Source organism: Garra rufa, chromosome 2 (genome assembly GCF_049309525.1).
Source record: "Garra rufa chromosome 2, GarRuf1.0, whole genome shotgun sequence".
NCBI lineage: Eukaryota > Metazoa > Chordata > Actinopteri > Cypriniformes > Cyprinidae > Garra > Garra rufa.
In genome coordinates, this window is record NC_133362.1 from 69,170,851 (window position 1) to 69,191,060 (window position 20,210).

General features: G+C 46.4%; 1 protein-coding gene and 9 non-coding genes across 10 annotated transcripts in view; all 10 read left to right on the forward strand.

The window, feature by feature from the left end:
* The window catches only part of LOC141326066 (uncharacterized), a 230,622-nt gene that overhangs the window by 171,765 nt on the left and 38,647 nt on the right, over positions 1-20,210 (forward strand). Inside the window, exon 8 of the mRNA XM_073834766.1 lies at positions 10,151-10,155. Within this exon, the coding sequence (XP_073690867.1) occupies positions 10,151-10,155 (5 nt within the window). The remainder of the gene's footprint in view (positions 1-10,150; positions 10,156-20,210) is intronic.
* Positions 5,019-5,100, forward strand: trnal-uag (transfer RNA leucine (anticodon UAG)). The gene has a single exon. It is a non-coding gene; the product is annotated as a tRNA-Leu (tRNA).
* Positions 6,215-6,296, forward strand: trnal-aag (transfer RNA leucine (anticodon AAG)). Its single transcript has one exon. It is a non-coding gene; the product is annotated as a tRNA-Leu (tRNA).
* trnal-uag (transfer RNA leucine (anticodon UAG)) lies at positions 13,025-13,106 on the forward strand. The gene has a single exon. It is a non-coding gene; the product is annotated as a tRNA-Leu (tRNA).
* Positions 14,221-14,302, forward strand: trnal-aag (transfer RNA leucine (anticodon AAG)). Its single transcript has one exon. It is a non-coding gene; the product is annotated as a tRNA-Leu (tRNA).
* On the forward strand, positions 15,352-15,433 carry trnal-uag (transfer RNA leucine (anticodon UAG)). Its single transcript has one exon. It is a non-coding gene; the product is annotated as a tRNA-Leu (tRNA).
* trnal-aag (transfer RNA leucine (anticodon AAG)) lies at positions 16,514-16,595 on the forward strand. Its single transcript has one exon. It is a non-coding gene; the product is annotated as a tRNA-Leu (tRNA).
* Positions 17,645-17,726, forward strand: trnal-uag (transfer RNA leucine (anticodon UAG)). The gene has a single exon. It is a non-coding gene; the product is annotated as a tRNA-Leu (tRNA).
* trnal-aag (transfer RNA leucine (anticodon AAG)) lies at positions 18,807-18,888 on the forward strand. The gene has a single exon. It is a non-coding gene; the product is annotated as a tRNA-Leu (tRNA).
* trnal-uag (transfer RNA leucine (anticodon UAG)) lies at positions 19,938-20,019 on the forward strand. The gene has a single exon. It is a non-coding gene; the product is annotated as a tRNA-Leu (tRNA).

Sequence of the window (20,210 nt, forward strand, 5' to 3'; positions counted from 1 at the left end):
AAATGAACATATCCGTCCCAAATGAGCTTTTTTGCCGCATTGGCGTCTCTGTGTATAATTTACCACGTGAAAATTAAATACTTAAGTTCAGTTTCTGTACATGTACATTTAATCACTTCACCTTCACATGCTAACGTTCACATATGCTAATGGTCAGCGCTGTACACGTTGAACATCTTCAGAAAACATTTTGTGAACTTTTTAGCACCAGATACACAGTGATTACGGTAGCTAATGTCTACAAATATAAAAATATAAATACCTTTTCAACCGACGAAAGAGAAAACAAAAGGCTGTGTCTGAATAAGCAGGAGGACCGTACTAACCTATACTGCCTCATGCCAGCCTTTCACACTTGCTCCAACTGCGCCGACTCAGAAGACACCCACTACAAATAAGAGGGAAAAAGTGTGTAAGCAGAACAAAAAATTCCAACACTGTGTGCGTGCGTCAGTGTTGCCAGATTGGAAATGTCCAAGTATCGTACCAGAAGTTCAAAATTATCGTATTTGGGAGAAAATTATCGTATTTGAGTCAAACATTCAAAATAAAGATATTTATCTAGGTTTTACAGCTATTTCTCCTTTTCAGCACTCATTTTCTATACCTTGTTGCAATGCTTAACTAATTATCTTACCCCAGTCAAACGTTCAAAATACAGCTATTAATCTAGATGTTACAGGTATTTATCCTTTTCAGCACTCATTTTCTATACTTTATGTTAAACTAACAACCTCAGTTTTGAGACAACTGATTTAGTTGCGACAGGAACGTTAACTTGTGCTCGTGAGAGAGAGACATTCTCTATGATGATTGGTTGAGAAGACGTAAGATTGGATGAAAGACATGCGTAACGCCACGTTCACGTCTCCTCACAATCATGAAGGTAGATGTAGGATCCACACAGCTAGATGAGAATAGAAACTCTATAATTACAACGACCATGGTGTCACAAAATTCTGAAATTATCGTACATTGTGGTATTATTGATCGTACATCGTACAGAGGTCAAAATTATGGTACAAATACGATAATTATCGTACGTCTGGCAACACTGGCGTGCGTGCGTATGTGTGTGTGTGTGTGTGTGTGTGTGTGTTGCTAGCCTTGCTCCAACTGCGTTGACTCAGAAGACACTACAAATAAGAGGGAAAGAGAGGAAAATGTGTGTAATCACAACAAACACTATTTGAATAAATTTGAATTAGAAAATTAGAATAAATCTAACCTATGGGTTTTAAGCCTAGTAAAACCTTTTCTAATATGTGCATTAGAAGGAACACAAAAGCTCCACATACCAGAAAGAATCAGTATCAAACCTTCTGGTCATGCATCCCTCTCTGTAACAGTTCTGAGGATTAAGAGAAGCCTGACTATTTTTCAGGGTCTGACGTTTCCACCTACACTTGGAAACATTTCCGGTACAACCATTAGATTTGAACACTTTGACCAATGTTACATGTAAACTTCAGGCATGATAAAAACAACCCAATGATTAACGGATTTGAATTATAGAAGTGTGTTAATGATTTTATGTGTAAGCCAGGTTAAAGAGATGTGTCTTTAATCTAGATTTAAACTGACAGAGTGTGTCTGCATCCCGAACAGTGTTAGGTAGATTGTTCCAGAGTATAGGCGCTAGATAAGAAAATGATCTGCCGCCGGCAGTTGATTTTGATATTCTAGGTATTATCAAATTGCCAGAATTTTGAGAACGCAGCGGACGTGAAGGACGATAATACGATAGGAGCTCGTTCAAGTACTGAGGAGCTAAACCATTGAGGGCTTTATAAGTAATTAGCAAGATTTTAAAATCTATACGATGTTTAATAGGGAGCCAATGCAGTGCTGACAGAACCGGGCTAATATGGTCATACTTTCTGGTTCTAGTAAGAACTCTAGCTGCTGCATTTTGGACCAGCTGGAGTTTGTTTATTAAGCGTGCAGAACAACCACCCAATAAAGCATTACAATAATCTATCCTTGAGGTCATGAACGCATGAATTAATGTTTCAGCATTTGACATTGATAGCATAGGTCGTAATTTCGATATATTTTTAAGATGGAAAAATGCGGTTTTGCAGATGCTAGAAATGTGGCTTTCAAAGGAGAGATTGCTATCGAATAGGACGCCTAGGTTCCTAACTGATGATGACGAATTTACAGAGCAGCCATCTAGTATTAGACTGTGTTTTAGGTCATTACTTGTGGAGGTTTTAGGTCCAATAATTAATACCTCTGTTTTTTCAGAATTTAACAGTAAGAAGTTATTCGCCATCCAGTTTTTAATATCAGCTATGCATTCTGTTAGTTTTTCGAATGTATATGTTTTGCCGGGCTGCGAAGAAATATAGAGCTGAGTATCATCAGCGTAACAATGAAAGGTAACACCATGTTTCCTGATGATATCTCCCAAGGGTAACATGTAAAGCGTAAAAAGTAATGGCCCTAGCACTGAGCCTTGAGGTACTCCATACTGCACTTGCGATCTAAATGATACCTCTTCATTTATTGCCACAAACTGATGACGGTCAGACAAGTACGAGTTGAACCATGCCAGTGCACTACCACTAATGCCTACATAATTTTCAAGTCTATTTAAAAGAATGTTGTGGTCAATAGTATCAAATGCGGCACTAAGATCCAGTAGCACTAATAGAGAGATGCAACCACGATCGCTTGACAATAGCAGGTCATTTGTTACTCTAATGAGATCAGTCTCAGTACTATGATATGGTCTAAAACCTGACTGGAAATCCTCGCAGATACCATTTTTCTCTAAGAAGGAGCATAATTGTTAGTATACTACCTTTTCTAGTATCTTTGACAGAAAAGGGAGATTCGAAATTGGTCTGTAGTTAATTAATTCATAGGGGTCAAGTTGTGGTTTTTTAATGAGTGGCTTAATAACAGCTATTTTGAAGGTTTTGGGGACATATCCTAATGATAGTGACGAATTAATAATATTCAGAAGAGGATCTATGACTTCTGGAAGTACCTCCTTTAGTAGCTTAGATGGAATAGGGTCTAACATACATGTTGTGGGTTTAGATGATTTAACAAGTTTATACAATTCCTCCTCTCCTATAATAGAGAATGAATGGAATTGTTCCTCAGGAGATCTACAACGCACTATCTGATGCGATACTGTAGCGGGCGGCTGTATGGTTACAATTTTATCTCTAATAGTGTCTATCTTGGAGGTAAAGTACGTCATAAAGTCATTACTGCTGTGCTTTTGGGAAATGTCTAAACCTGTTGCTGCTATATTTTTAGTTAATTTAACCACAGTATTGAACAAATACCTAGGGTTATGTTTGTTTTCTTCTAAGAGAGATGAAAAGTAATCCGATCTGGCAGTTTTTAATGCTTTCCTATAAGATAAATTACATTCACGCCCAAGCAGTACGAAAAACCTCTAGTTTTGTTTTCCTCCAGCTGCGTTCCAATTTTCGTGCTTTTCTCTTTAGGGCGCGGGTATGATCGTTATACCACGGTGTTACACTGTTTTTCTTAATCTTTTTTAGGCGCACTGGAGCAACTGTATCTAAAGTGCTAGAAAAGAGAGAGTCCATAGCTTCTATTACATCATCAAGTTTTTCTGAGCTATTGGATATGCTGAGGAATTCAGATAAGTCAGGAAGATTACTTACAAAGCAGTCTTTTGTAGTAGAAGTGATGGTTCTACCGTATTTGTAGCAAGGAATTGAATTAACAGTTTTAGCTATCTGGATTATACAAGAGACTAGATAATGATCTGAGATATCATCGCTTTGCTGCAGAATTTCAACGCCATTAACATCAATTCCATGTGACAGTATTAAATCTAGAGTATGATTTCGGCAATGAGTAGGACCTGACACGTGTTGTCTAACCCCAATCGAGTTCAAAATATCTATAAATGCTGTTCCTAATGCATCTTTTTCATTATCAACATGGATGTTAAAATCACCCACTATTAAGACTTTATCTGCGGCCAGCACTAATTCGGATAGAAAATCAGCAAATTCTTTAATAAAGTCTGTATGGTGCCCTGGTGGCCTGTATACAGTAGCTAGCACAAACGTCACAGGGGATTTATCATTAGTACTTGTTTCTCTGGATAATGCTATATGAAGCACCATAACTTCAAACGAGTTATAATTGAAGCCCGTTCTCTGAGAGACATTGAGAATACTGCTATAAATAGTAGAAACACCTCCTCCTTTACCTTTTAGACGCAAGAATGGAGACAGCCAGTGTTACTCATGGAAAGTTTTGGGTGAAATAACAGCTGCCTGATCATTTTGATTTTAAATGCATCACAGCTGGCTATCGTTTGCACATAAGCCCCAAAGGCCTTGATTAGCGGATTCAGGTGTGCTTGATCAGAGATGGACCTCCACTCCACAGGAAGGGGGCCACCAGGAGTAGGACTGCATACCCTGTATTAAGGATGCCTTTACGGCGGCGAATTACAAGGCATCAGCTTGTGGCGAAGCGCAACCCAAATACAGCGACGATGATCCCTACACCGCTGTTCTGCTCTCCAGAGCAAATACAGAGCAGTGACACTCTCGATAAATGACCGATCAACAACAGACGTCTTGTAAAAAGATGGCTGCCAATGGGGTTCGAAACTTTTTGAAACTTTCGCCTCTCTGACGCACCTGACGCGCGTAAATTTCGCTTCAAACTTTTGTTTTTATGCGCGTCCATTTCGCTCTTGACGGGCGAATGAACACAAAGTGGTCACGCGTATAAATAGAAGCGGCAGGCGAGAATTTAGACGCGTATTCGCGTTTGGTGTGAACGTAGCATAAGGCGTTGGATTAAGGCTCCAGTCTCTTCGGGGGTGTGGGTTTGAATCCCACTGCTGCCAAGACAGAGTTTTGGAAGGCTATTGTGCGTACGCAAAAAAAAATGTTCTTTGCCCGCATTCCAGAGGCTTTGCATAGAAGGTCCGACGGCCGACGTTCTCTCTATATTTGGGGTGGGGGAAGAGGGCAGAAAATGGCCCACGAAAGTGCAAATCCCAGGGTAGCGTGGCCGAGTGGTCTAAGGCGCTGGATTTAGGCTCCAGTCTCTTCGGGGGCGTGGGTTCGAATCCCATTGCTGCCAGCAGCCATTTTAACCAAGGCAGGGAGGCCCTCTAACCCGCTTGGCAGCGTGATTATTTCACGCAAACAGGATTAGACTGCAGCAGTTCTGCAGAGTAAGTATTAGGGAGGCCGTTCCACCTGTCGAAGAGACCCTTGGAGCGCAACCCGACGAGGTAGCATGGCCGCACGGTCTAATGCTACGCTCACACCAAACGGGAATATGCGTCTGGTCCGAGTGATTTCAATGTTAAGTCAATGGTAAGACGTGTTTACACGCGCCTGGAGTTCTTGCGGCGCGAATGAGGCGTTTAGCGCGGCGCGGTAGACGCGAATTCGCCTCATCCGCGCGTCTAGTTCTCGCGAATGGCGCGAATTGAGCGTCTGGCGTGTTAGGTGCGTTAAGCGCAAATTGTGCTTTTTTGTGAATCACGCGTCTGACAAGAATTCGCGTCTGCTGCCCGAGGTGAAAAATCTGAACTTCTGCGTCAAATCGCGCCGCGTTAACCAATCAGGAGCCTGCTTGATGCTGACCTCCACTCCACAGGAAGGGGGCCACCAGGAGTAGGACTGCATACCCCTGTATAAAGGATGCCTTTACGGCTTCGAATTACAAGGCATCAGCTTGCGGCGAAGCGCGACAAGAAAAAAAAAGGGCCCACGAAGGCGGATGTGGCAGGGTAGCGTGGCCGAGTGGTCTAAGCCGCTGGATTAAGGCTCCAGTCTCTTCGGGGGCGTGGGTTTGAATCCCACTACTGCCAAGACAGAGTTTTGGAAGGCTATTGTGCCTATACACAAAAAAACATTCTTTGCCCGCACTCCAGAGGCTTTGCAAAGAAGGTCCGGCGGGCCAACGTTTTCTCTATCTTTGGGGTGGGGGAAGAGGGCAGAAAAGGGCCCACGAAAGTGAGCATTCCAGGGTAGCGTGGCCGAGAGGTCTAAGGCATTTGATTTAGGCTCCAGTCTAAATCCCATTGCTGCCAGCAGGCATTTTAACCAAGGCAGGGAGGCCCTCTAACCCGCTTGGGAGCGGGCTTGTTTTACGCAAACAGGATTAGACTGCAGCCGTTCCGCAGAGTCAGTATTTGGGAGGCCGTTTGACCTGTCGTAAAGACCCGTGGAACACACCATGACAAGGTAGCGTGGCCGAGCGGTCTAAGGCGCTGGATTAAGGCTCCAGTCTCTTCGGGGGCGTGGGTTCGAATCCCACCGCTGCCAGGGAAGTCTTTTGGAAAGCTCCTGAGGCTGCGAAGCGACTGGAGAAGTGACGCTGCATGCTCATCCAAACTTAGCCGCTTTCGCATTCTTTGCCATTTAGCAAAGTCAGTGCTTAAAGCTTGTCCCAGCCTCTGCTCCATTCCAACAGAGGCACACCAATAATTTACAATCATAGAAGAGGTGCAATAAAAAACAAACAAACAATTCAACGAATTTGAAAATTATATTAATGAAAAACAATGAGAAGTCTACAAGAATGGAGACAGCCAGTGTTACTCATGGAAAGTTTTGGGTGAAATAACAGCTGCCTGATCATTTTGATTTTAAATGCATCACAGCTGGCTATCGTTTCCACATAAGCCCCAAAGGCCTTGATTAGCGGATTCAGGTGTGCTTGATCAGAGATGGACCTCCACTCCACAGGAAGGGGGCCACCAGGAGTAGGACTGCATACCCTGTATTAAGGATGCCTTTACGGCGGCGAATTACAAGTCAAGTCAAGTCAAGTCAAGTTTATTTATACAGCGCTTTTTACAATACAAGTTGTGTCAAAGCAACCTTACAGTATTAAAATAATAAGATAAAATGTCAATAAAAGTGCAAAAGTTCCATATTGCAGCAAAGTCAAATTGGAGAGGACTCATCTGGTTCCCATGGCCTTGTGCCGGTGGCTGTTTAGGGTAGGAGTTCTTTCTGATGATCTGTCCCTGGGGCTCATCTAGTTGACACGGTATCCGCTGACATTCGGCTGTAGGTGTTTATCCACCTCTTGGTACGGACTGGATCCGGGGGACTGCAGTGACCATCTGATCTGGGTACGGACTGGATCTGGTGGCTATGGTGACCTGGGAATAAGAAACAAACAGACTAATATCAATGTAGATGCAAGAGTTCCAAGTTGCCACAAAATCAGATTGGAGAGGACTCATCTGGTTTTCGCAGTCTTGCGTCGGTGGCCGTCTAGGTGATGGGGTCTTCACTGATGATCTGTCTCTGGGGCTCATCTAGTTGATGTGGTCTCTGCTGACATTCAGGGCTGTAAAGGATATCTCTAGGTGCTGATGGGTACAGACTGGATCCGGGGGACTGCAGTGAACGTCTGATCTGGATACATGATCGGTGGCTACGGTGACCTCGGAATAAGAAGGAAAGATACTAGTATTAGCGTAGATGGCATTCTTCTTCTGATGCAACGAGTACATCAGGTGTTTTGGGAAGTGTCCCTGGTTCCGGTTGACCTAAATAATGCAGCCTAACAATCCTTTAACGGATTTGGATTGGAAAATGTATTAAGTGTAGGCCAGGTTAAAGAGATGGGTCTTTAATCTAGATTTAAACTGACAGATTGTGTCTGCCTCCCGAACAGTGTTAGGTAAATTGTTCCAGAGTTTGGGCGCTAAATGTGAAAAGGACCTGCCGCCCGCAGTTGATTTTGATATTCTAGGTACTATCAAATTGCCGGAGTTTTGAGAACGCAGCGGACGTGAAGGACTATAATATGATAAGAGCTCGCTCAAGTACTTAGGAGCTAAACCATTCAGGGCTTTATAAGTAATTAGCAAGATTTTAAAGTCTATACGATGTTTAATAGGGAGCCAGTGCAGTGTTGACAGAACCGGGCTAATATGGTCATACTTTCTGGTTCTAGTAAGAACTCTAGCTGCTGCATTTTGGACCAGCTGGAGTTTGTTTATTAAGCGTGCAGAACAACCACCCAATAAAGCATTACAATAATCTAATCTTGAGGTCATGAACGCATGGATTAACGTTTCTGCATTTGACATCGAGAGCATAGGTCGTAATTTAGATATATTTTTTAGATGAAAAAATGCGGTTTTGCAAATGCTAGAAATGTGGCTTTCGAAGGAGAGATTGCTATCGAATAGGACACCTAAGTTCCTGACTGATGATGAAGAATTTACAGAGCAGCCATCTAGTATTAGACTGTGTTTTAGGTTATTACTTGTAGAGGTTTTAGGTCCAATAATTAACACCTCTGTTTTTTCAGAATTTAGCAGTAAGAAATTTCTCGCCATCCAATTTTTTATTTCAACTATGCATTCTGTTAGTTTTCCAAATTGGTATGTTTCACCGGGCCGCGAAGAAATATAGAGCTGCGTATCATCAGCGTAACAATGAAAGCTAACACCATGTTTCCTGATGATATCTCCCAAGGGTAACATATAAAGTGTAAAAAGTAATGGCCCTAATACTGAGCCTTGAGGTACTCCGTACTGCACTTGTGACTGATATGATACCTCGTCATTTACTGCTACGAATTGATGCCGGCCAGATAAGTACGATTTGAACCAAGCCAGTGCACTGCCACTAACGCCAACATAATTTTCAAGTCTATTTAAAAGAATATTGTGGTCAATAGTATCAAATGCAGCACTTAGATCTAGTAGCTCTAATAGAGAGATGCATCCACAATCAGAAGACAGGAGAAGGTCATTAGTAACTCTAATAAGAGCAGTCTCAGTGCTATGATACGGTCTAAAACCTGACTGGAAATCCTCACAGATACCATTTTTCTCTAAGAAAGAACACAATTGTGAGGACACTATTGGATTGGAAATTGGTCTGTAATTGTTTAATTCATTGGGATCAAGTTGAGGTTTTTTAATTAAAGGCTTAATAACAGCCAGTTTGAAGGTTTTGGGGACATATCCTAATGATAATGACGAATTAATAATATTCAGAAGAGGATCCATGACTTCTGGAAGCACCTCTTTTAGTAACTTAGATGGAATAGGGTCTAACATACATGTTGTCGGTTTAGATGATTTAATAAGTTTACACAGCTCTTCCTCTCCTATAGTTGAAAATGCATGGAATTTTTCCTCAGGAGATCTATAGCATATCTGATTTGATACTGTAGCGGATGGCTGCATAGTTACAATTTTATCTCTAATACTATCTATCTTGGTAGTAAAGTAGTTCATAAAGTCGTTACTGCTGTGCTGTTGGGAAAACTCAACGTCTGTTGGTGCTTTATTCTTCGTTAATTTAGCCACTGTATTGAATAAATACCTAGGGTTATGTTTGTTTTCTTCTAAGAAAGATGAAAAATAGTCTGATCTAGCAGATTTTAGTGCTTTTCTATAGGATATGTTACATTCACGCCAGGCTGTACGGAAAACCTCTAGTTTTGTTTTCTTCCAGCTGCGTTCCATTTTTCGTCGTGCTCTCTTCAGTGCGCGAGTGTGTTCAGTATACCACGGCGTCGGACTGTTTTCCTTAATCTTTCTTAAACGCAGAGGAGCAACTATATCTAAAGTGCTAGAAAAAAGAGAGGCAATAGTTTCTGTTGCATCATCAAGTTTTTCTGAGCTATTGGATATGCTGAGGAATTCAGATAAATCAGGAAGATTACTTACAAAGCAGTCTCTTGTGGTAGAAGTAATGGTTCTACCGTATTTATACCGAGGAGTTAATTTTACAGATTTAGTTATCTGGAGTATACACGAGACTAGATAATGATCTGAGATATCATCACTTTGATGCAGAATTTCAACGCCATTAACATCAATTCCGTGTGACAATATTAAATCTAAAGTATGATTTCGGCAATGAGTAGGTCCTGACACGTGTTGTCTAATCCCAATTGAGTTCAGAATGTCTATAAATGCTGATCCAATGCATCTTTTTCATTATCAACATGGATGTTAAAATCACCCACTATTAAGACTTTATCTGCGGCCAACACTAATTCGGATAGAAAATCAGCAAATTCTTTAATAAAGTCTGTATGGTGCCCTGGTGGCCTATATACAGTAGCTAGTACAAGCTTCACAGGAGATTTAGCATTAATACTTGTTTCTTTGGATAATGTTATTGTCACGGTGAGATAGATGAGGTCTGGGCCCAAATGCAGGTAAGTATTTTTTAATGAAAATAATAACAAAACAAAACCAAAAGGCCAACACGGCACAACACGACATAAACTGAAATACTAAATAAACAAAACCAAGAACACGATCAAAGGCCAGGATTCAGAAACACAGAAATACACACAAGACAAAAGACATAAGACAATGCAGCCAGAATGAGTAGTGGGAAATGAGAGTTCTTATAAACCAGATAATTGTGACCAGGTGAGAGGTAAATGATTGCTAATGACAAACAGGAGTGTACAATTTGGGGAAGTGCTGTGGAGGGAAGGGAAAACAGCGACCTCAGGTGGCTGAGGGAAGTCCCACAGCCCAGATCATGACAGTACCCCCTCTCAAGGGAACAGCTTCCAGACGTTCCCAAAACAAAAACCAAAAATCTGGAGGGAGGAGGAATGGTGGAAGGTGTCTCAGGGGGAGGGATGGCGGGCCAGGCCCGTGCAGCGGAGTAACGTGGGTGGACACTGCCGCCAGAGGAACGGGAGCTGACCTCGCCGCCAGTAGAACGTCCGCGGGCCCCGCAGCCAGAGGAATGCGAGCTGGCCCTGCAGCCAGGGGAACAGGAACAGAGAGAGCGGTCGCCGCCGCGTCCGGAACAGAGAGAGCGGTCGCCGCCGCGTCCGGAACAGAGAGAGCGGTCGCCGCCGCGTCCGGAGCAGAGAGAGCGGTCACCTCCGCGTCCGGAGCAGAGAGAGCGGTCGCCGCCGCGTCAGGAGCAGAGAGAGCGGTCGCCGCCGCGTCCGGAGCAGAGAGAGCGGTCACCGCCACGTCCGGAGAAGAGAGAGCGGTCACCGCCGCGTCCGGAGAAGAGAGAGCGGTCACCGCCGCGTCCGGAGCAGAGAGAGCGGTCACCGCCGCGTCCGGAGCAGAGAGAGCGGTCACCGCCGCGTCAGGAGCAGAGAGAGCGGTCACCGCCGCGTCAGGATTGGAGATAGCGGTCACCGCCGCGTCCGGAACAGGGAGCGCGGTCACCGCCGCGTCAGGAACAGGGACAGTGGACGCCGCCTCCGCCGCCCAACGAGCGAAAATGGCTGTCATCCACTCGGGCTCAGTCACCGCCACGCCAGGAACAGAGACAGCGGATGGCGCCGCGTCAGGAACAGAGATAGCGGCCGCTACTGCCTCCGCCGTCCAACGAGCGCAAGTGGCCACCATCCACTCGGGCAAAGTCACCGTCTCCTTAAAAGAAAAACTCACCGCTGGACCCATCGATGCTGGCTGCATTCTGTCACGGTGAGATAGATGAGGTCTGGGCCCAAATGCAGGTAAGTATTTTTTAATGAAAATAATAACAAAACAAAACCAAAAGGCCAACACGGCACAACACGACATAAACTGAAATACTAAATAAACAAAACCAAGAACACGATCAAAGGCCAGGATTCAGAAACACAGAAATACACACAAGACAAAAGACATAAGACAATGCAGCCAGAATGAGTAGTGGGAAATGAGAGTTCTTATAAACCAGATAATTGTGACCAGGTGAGAGGTAAATGATTGCTAATGACAAACAGGAGTGTACAATTTGGGGAAGTGCTGTGGAGGGAAGGGAAAACAGCGACCTCAGGTGGCTGAGGGAAGTCCCACAGCCCAGATCATGACAGTTATATGGAGCACCATTACTTCAAACGAGTTATACTTAAAGCCCGTTCTCTGGGAAACACTGAACATATTGTTATAAATTGTGCAAACACCTCCCCCCTTACCTTTTACACGTGGCACATGTTTATAACAGTAATTTTGGGGGGTAGACTCATTTAAAATAATGTAATCATCTGGTTTTAGCCAGGTTTCTGTCAAACAGAGCACATCTAGCTTATGATCAGTGATCATATCATTTACAAAAAGTGCTTTCGTAGAAAGTGACCTGATGTTTAATAAGCCAAGCTTTATCATTTGTTTCTCAGTATTATGTACATTTTTTATTTGTTGAACATCAATTAAATTGCGACTCTTAAATTGCTTTGGAAGTTTATTGTATTTTCGAGCTCGGGGAACAGACACAGTCTCTATAGTGTGATATCTAGGTGAAAGGGTCTCTATGTGCTGAGAATTTACTGATTTCTGTGACGTGAGGCGGCTAGCCGACGGTCGGTTTAGCCAGTCTGTCTGCTTCCTGACCTGGGCCCCAGTGAGTCAAGTGCAAACACTAAGACTATGTGCCATATTTCTAGACAGAAGAGATGCTCCACATCCGGAGGGATGAAGACCATCTCTTTTAAACAGGTCAGGTCTGCCCCAAAAGCTTGTCCAATTGTCTATGAAACCTATACAAGGCATCAGCTTGTGGCGAAGCGCAACCCAAATACAGCGACGATGATCCCTACACCACTGTTCTGCTCTCCAGAGCAAATACAGAGCAGTGACACTCTCGATAAATGACCGATCAACAACAGACGTCTTGTAAAAAGATGGCTGCCAATGGGGTTTGAAACTTTTTGAAACTTTCGCCTCTCTGACGCACCTGACGCGCGTAAATTTCGCTTCAAACTTTTGTTTTTATGCGCGTCCATTTCGCTCTTGACGGGCGAATGAACACAAAGTGGTCACGCGTATAAATAGAAGCGGCAGGTGAGAATTTAGACGCGTATTCGCGTTTGGTGTTAATGTAGCATAAGGCGTTGGATTAAGGCTCCAGTCTCTTCGGGGGTGTGGGTTTGAATCCCACTGCTGCCAAGACAGAGTTTTGGAAGGCTATTGTGCGTACGCAAAAAAAATGTTCTTTGCCCGCATTCCAGAGGCTTTGCATAGAAGGTCCGGCGGCCGACGTTCTCTCTATATTTGGGGTGGGGGAAGAGGGCAGAAAATGGCCCACGAAAGTGCAAATCCCAGGGTAGCGTGGCCGAGTGGTCTAAGGCGCTGGATTTAGGCTCCAGTCTCTTCGGGGGCGTGGGTTCGAATCCCATCGCTGCCAGAAGCCATTTTAACCAAGGCAGGGAGGCCCTCTAACCCGCTTGGCAGCGGGATTATTTCACGCAAACAGGATTAGACTGCAGCAGTTCTGCAGAGTAAGTATTATGGAGGCCGTTCCACCTGTCGAAAAGACCCTTGGAGCGCAACCCGACGAGGTAGCATGGCCGCACGGTCTAATGCTACGCTCACACCAAACAGGAATATGCGTCTGGTCCGAGTGATTTCAATGTTAAGTCAATGGTAAGATGTGTTTACACGCGCCTGGAGTTCTTGCGGCGCGAATGAGGCGTTTAGCGCGGCGCGGTAGACGCGAATTCGCCTCATCCGCGCGTCTAGTTCTCGCGAATGGCGCGAATTGAGCGTCTGGCGTGTTAGGTGCGTTAAGCGCGAATTGTGCTTTTTTGTGAATCACGCGTCTGACAAGCATTCGCGTCTGCTGCCCGAGGTGAAAAATCTGAACTTCTGCGTCAATTAGCGCCGCGTTAACCAATCAGGAGCCTGCTTGATGCTGACCTCCACTCCACAGGAAGGGGGCCACCAGGAGTAGGACTGCATACCCCTGTATAAAGGATGCCTTTACGGCTTCGAAATTACAAGGCATCAGCTTGCTGCGAAGCGCGACAAGAAAAAAAAAGGGCCCACGAAGGCGGATGTGGCAGGGTAGCGTGGCCGAGTGGTCTAAGCCGCTGGATTAAGGCTCCAGTCTCTTCGGGGGCGTGGGTTTGAATCCCACTACTGCCAAGACAGAGTTTTGGAAAGCTATTGTGCCTATACACAAAAAAACATTCTTTGCCCGCACTCCAGAGGCTTTGCGAAGAAGGTCCGGCGGCCGACGTTTTCTCTATCTTTGGGGTGGGGGAAGAGGGCAGAAAAGGGCCCACGAAAGTGAGCATTCCAGGGTAGCGTGGCCGAGAGGTCTAAGGCATTTGATTTAGGCTCCAGTCTAAATCCCATTGCTGCCAGCAGGCATTTTAACCAAGGCAGGGAGGCCCTCTAACCCGCTTGGGAGCGGGCTTGTTTTACGCAAACAGGATTAGACTGCAGCCGTTCCGCAGAGTCAGTATTTGGGAGGCCGTTTGACCTGTCGTAAAGACCCGTGGAACACACCATGACAAGGTAGCGTGGCCGAGTGGTCTAAGGCGCTGGATTAAGGCTCCAGTCTCTTCGGGGGCGTGGGTTCGAATCCCACCGCTGCCAGGGAAGTCTTTTGGAAAGCTCCTGAGGCTGTGAAGCGACTGGAGAAGTGACGCTGCATGCTCATCCAAACTTAGCCGCTTTCGCATTCTTTGCCATTTAGCAAAGTCAGTGCTTAAAGCTTGTCCCAGCCTCTGCTCCATTCCAACAGAGGCACACCAATAATTTACAATCATAGAAGAGGTGCAATAAAAAACAAACAAACAATTCAACGAATTTGAAAATTATATTAATGAAAAACAATGAGAAGTCTACAAGAATGGAGACAGCCAGTGTTACTCATGGAAAGTTTTGGGTGAAATAACAGCTGCCTGATCATTTTGATTTTAAATGCATCACAGCTGGCTATCGTTTCCACATAAGCCCCAAAGGCCTTGATTAGCGGATTCAGGTGTGCTTGATCAGAGATGGACCTCCACTCCACAGGAAGGGGGCCACCAGGAGTAGGACTGCATACCCTGTATTAAGGATGCCTTTACGGCGGCGAATTACAAGGCATCAGCTTGTGGCGAAGCGCAACCCAAATACAGCGACGATGATCCCTACACCGCTGTTCTGCTCTCCAGAGCAAATACAGAGCAGTGACACTCTCGATAAATGACCGATCAACAACAGACGTCTTGTAAAAAGATGGCTGCCAATGGGGTTCGAAACTTTTTGAAACTTTCGCCTCTCTGACGCACCTGACGCGCATAAATTTCGCTTCAAACTTTTGTTTTTATGCGCGTCCATTTCGCTCTTGACGGGCGAATGAACACAAAGTGGTCACGCGTATAAATAGAAGCGGCAGGCGAGAATTTAGACGCGTATTCGCGTTTGGTGTGAACGTAGCATAAGGCGTTGGATTAAGGCTCCAGTCTCTTCGGGGGTGTGGGTTTGAATCCCACTGCTGCCAAGACAGAGTTTTGGAAGGCTATTGTTCGTAAGCAAAAAAAAATGTTCTTTGCCCGCATTCCAGAGGCTTTGCATAGAAGGTCCGGCGGCCGACGTTCTCTCTATATTTGGGGTGGGGGAAGAGGGCAGAAAATGGCCCACGAAAGTGCAAATCCCAGGGTAGCGTGGCCGAGTGGTCTAAGGCGCTGGATTTAGGCTCCAGTCTCTTCGGGGGCGTGGGTTCGAATCCCATCGCTGCCAGCAGCCATTTTAACCAAGGCAGGGAGGCCCTCTAACCCGCTTGGCAGCGGGATTATTTCACGCAAACAGGATTAGACTGCAGCAGTTCTGCAGAGTAAGTATTAGGGAGGCCGTTCCACCTGTCGAAGAGACCCTTGGAGCGCAACCCGACGAGGTAGCATGGCCGCACGGTCTAATGCTATGCTCACACCAAACGGGAATATGCGTCTGGTCCGAGTGATTCCAATGTTAAGTCAATGGTAAGACGTGTTTACACGCGCCTGGAGTTCTTGCGGCGCGAATTCGCCTCATCCGCGCATCTAGTTCTCGCGAATGGTGCGAATTGAGCGTCTGCCGTGTTAGGTGCGTTAAGCGCGAATTGTGCTTTTTTGTGATTCACGCGTCTGACAAGCATTCGCGTCTGCTGCCCGAGGTGAAAAATCTGAACTTCTGCGTCAATTCGCGCCGCGTTAACCAATCAGGAGCCTGCTTGATGCTGACCTCCACTCCACAGGAACTGGGCCACCAGGAGTAGGACTGCATACCCCTGTATAAAGGATGCCTTTACGGCTTCGAATTACAAGGCATCAGCTTGCGGCGAAGCGCGACAAGAAAAAAAAGGGCCCACGAAGGCGGATGTGGCAGGGTAGCGTGGCCGAGTGGTCTAAGCCGCTGGATTAAGGCTCCAGTCTCTTCGGGGGCGTGGGTTTGAATCCCACTACTGCCAAGACAGAGTTTTGGAAAGCTATTGTGCCTATACACAAAAAAACATTCTTTGCCCGCACTCCAGAGGCTTTGCGAAGAAGGTCCGGCGGCCGACGTTTTCTCTATCTTTGGGGTGGGGGAAGAGGGCAGAAAAGGGCCCACGAAAGTGAGCATTCCAGGGTAGCGTGGCCGAGAGGTCTAAGGCATTTGATTTAGGCTCCAGTCTAAATCCCATTGCTGCCAGCAGGCATTTTAACCAAGGCAGGGAGGCCCTCTAACCCGCTTGGGAGCGGGCTTGTTTTACGCAAACAGGATTAGACTGCAGCCGTTCCGCAGAGTCAGTATTTGGGAGGCCGTTTGACCTGTCGTAAAGACCCGTGGAACACACCATGACAAGGTAGCGTGGCCGAGCGGTCTAAGGCGCTGGATTAAGGCTCCAGTCTCTTGGGGGGCGTGGGTTCGAATCCCACCGCTGCCAGGGAAGTCTTTTGGAAAGCTCCTGAGGCTGCGAAGCGACTGGAGAAGTGACGCTGCATGCTCATCCAAACTTAGCCGCTTTCGCATTCTTTGCCATTTAGCAAAGTCAGTGCTTAAAGCTTGTCCCAGCCTCTGCTCCATTCCAACAGAGGCACACCAATAATTTACAATCATAGAAGAGGTGCAATAAAAAACAAACAAACAATTCAACGAATTTGAAAATTATATTAATGAAAAACAATGAGAAGTCTACAAGAATGGAGACAGCCAGTGTTACTCATGGAAAGTTTTGGGTGAAATAACAGCTGCCTGATCATTTTGATTTTAAATGCATCACAGCTGGCTATTGTTTCCACATAAGCCCCAAAGGCCTTGATTAGCGGATTCAGGTGTGCTTGATCAGAGATGGACCTCCACTCCACAGGAAGGGGGCCACCAGGAGTAGGACTGCATACCCTGTATTAAGGATGCCTTTACGGCGGCGAATTACAAGGCATCAGCTTGTGGCGAAGCGCAACCCAAATACAGCGACGATGATCCCTACACCGCTGTTCTGCTCTCCAGAGCAAATACAGAGCAGTGACACTCTCGATAAATGACCGATCAACAACAGACGTCTTGTAAAAAGATGGCTGCCAATGGGGTTCGAAACTTTTTGAAACTTTCGCCTCTCTGACGCACCTGACGCGCGTAAATTTTGCTTCAAACTTTTGTTTTTATGCGCGTCCATTTCGCTCTTGACGGGCGAATGAACACAAAGTGGTCACGCGTATAAATAGAAGCGGCAGGCGAGAATTTAGACGCGTATTCGCGTTTGGTGTGAACGTAGCATAAGGCGTTGGATTAAGGCTCCAGTCTCTTCGGGGGTGTGGGTTTGAATCCCACTGCTGCCAAGACAGAGTTTTGGAAGGCTATTGTTCGTAAGCAAAAAAAAATGTTCTTTGCCCGCATTCCAGAGGCTTTGCATAGAAGGTCCGGCGGCCGACGTTCTCTCTATATTTGGGGTGGGGGAAGAGGGCAGAAAATGGCCCACGAAAGTGCAAATCCCAGGGTAGCGTGGCCGAGTGGTCTAAGGCGCTGGATTTAGGCTCCAGTCTCTTCGGGGGCGTGGGTTCGAATCCCATCGCTGCCAGCAGCCATTTTAACCAAGGCAGGGAGGCCCTCTAACCCGCTTGGCAGCGGGATTATTTCACGCAAACAGGATTAGACTGCAGCAGTTCTGCAGAGTAAGTATTAGGGAGGCCGTTCCACCTGTCGAAGAGACCCTTGGAGCGCAACCCGACGAGGTAGCATGGCCGCACGGTCTAATGCTATGCTCACACCAAACGGGAATATGCGTCTGGTCCGAGTGATTCCAATGTTAAGTCAATGGTAAGACGTGTTTACACGCGCCTGGAGTTCTTGCGGCGCGAATTCGCCTCATCCGCGCATCTAGTTCTCGCGAATGGTGCGAATTGAGCGTCTGCCGTGTTAGGTGCGTTAAGCGCGAATTGTGCTTTTTTGTGATTCACGCGTCTGACAAGCATTCGCGTCTGCTGCCCGAGGTGAAAAATCTGAACTTCTGCGTCAATTCGCGCCGCGTTAACCAATCAGGAGCCTGCTTGATGCTGACCTCCACTCCACAGGAACTGGGCCACCAGGAGTAGGACTGCATACCCCTGTATAAAGGATGCCTTTACGGCTTCGAATTACAAGGCATCAGCTTGCGGCGAAGCGCGACAAGAAAAAAAAGGGCCCACGAAGGCGGATGTGGCAGGGTAGCGTGGCCGAGTGGTCTAAGCCGCTGGATTAAGGCTCCAGTCTCTTCGGGGGCGTGGGTTTGAATCCCACTACTGCCAAGACAGAGTTTTGGAAAGCTATTGTGCCTATACACAAAAAAACATTCTTTGCCCGCACTCCAGAGGCTTTGCGAAGAAGGTCCGGCGGCCGACGTTTTCTCTATCTTTGGGGTGGGGGAAGAGGGCAGAAAAGGGCCCACGAAAGTGAGCATTCCAGGGTAGCGTGGCCGAGAGGTCTAAGGCATTTGATTTAGGCTCCAGTCTAAATCCCATTGCTGCCAGCAGGCATTTTAACCAAGGCAGGGAGGCCCTCTAACCCGCTTGGGAGCGGGCTTGTTTTACGCAAACAGGATTAGACTGCAGCCGTTCCGCAGAGTCAGTATTTGGGAGGCCGTTTGACCTGTCGTAAAGACCCGTGGAACACACCATGACAAGGTAGCGTGGCCGAGCGGTCTAAGGCGCTGGATTAAGGCTCCAGTCTCTTGGGGGGCGTGGGTTCGAATCCCACCGCTGCCAGGGAAGTCTTTTGGAAAGCTCCTGAGGCTGCGAAGCGACTGGAGAAGTGACGCTGCATGCTCATCCAAACTTAGCCGCTTTCGCATTCTTTGCCATTTAGCAAAGTCAGTGCTTAAAGCTTGTCCCAGCCTCTGCTCCATTCCAACAGAGGCACACCAATAATTTACAATCATAGAAGAGGTGCAATAAAAAACAAACAAACAATTCAACGAATTTGAAAATTATATTAATGAAAAACAATGAGAAGTCTACAAGAATGGAGACAGCCAGTGTTACTCATGGAAAGTTTTGGGTGAAATAACAGCTGCCTGATCATTTTGATTTTAAATGCATCACAGCTGGCTATTGTTTCCACATAAGCCCCAAAGGCCTTGATTAGCGGATTCAGGTGTGCTTGATCAGAGATGGACCTCCACTCCACAGGAAGGGGGCCACCAGGAGTAGGACTGCATACCCTGTATTAAGGATGCCTTTACGGCGGCGAATTACAAGGCATCAGCTTGTGGCGAAGCGCAACCCAAATACAGCGACGATGATCCCTACACCGCTGTTCTGCTCTCCAGAGCAAATACAGAGCAGTGACACTCTCGATAAATGACCGATCAACAACAGACGTCTTGTAAAAAGATGGCTGCCAATGGGGTTCGAAACTTTTTGAAACTTTCGCCTCTCTGACGCACCTGACGCGCGTAAATTTTGCTTCAAACTTTTGTTTTTATGCGCGTCCATTTCGCTCTTGACGGGCGAATGAACACAAAGTGGTCACGCGTATAAATAGAAGCGGCAGGCGAGAATTTAGACGCGTATTCGCGTTTGGTGTGAACGTAGCATAAGGCGTTGGATTAAGGCTCCAGTCTCTTCGGGGGTGTGGGTTTGAATCCCACTGCTGCCAAGACAGAGTTTTGGAAGGCTATTGTGCGTAAGCAAAAAAAAATGTTCTTTGCCCGCATTCCAGAGGCTTTGCATAGAAGGTCCGGCGGCCGATGTTCTCTCTATATTTGGGGTGGGGGAAGAGGGCAGAAAATGGCCCACGAAAGTGCAAATCGCAGGGTAGCGTGGCCGAGTGGTCTAAGGCGCTGGATTTAGGCTCCAGTCTCTTCGGGGGCGTGGGTTCGAATCCCATCGCTGCCAGCAGCCATTTTAACCAAGGCAGGGAGGCCCTCTAACCCGCTTGGCAGCGGGATTATTTCACGCAAACAGGATTAGACTGCAGCAGTTCTGCAGAGTAAGTATTAGGGAGGCCGTTCCACCTGTCGAAGAGACCCTTGGAGCGCAACCCGACGAGGTAGCATGGCCGCACGGTCTAATGCTACGCTCACACC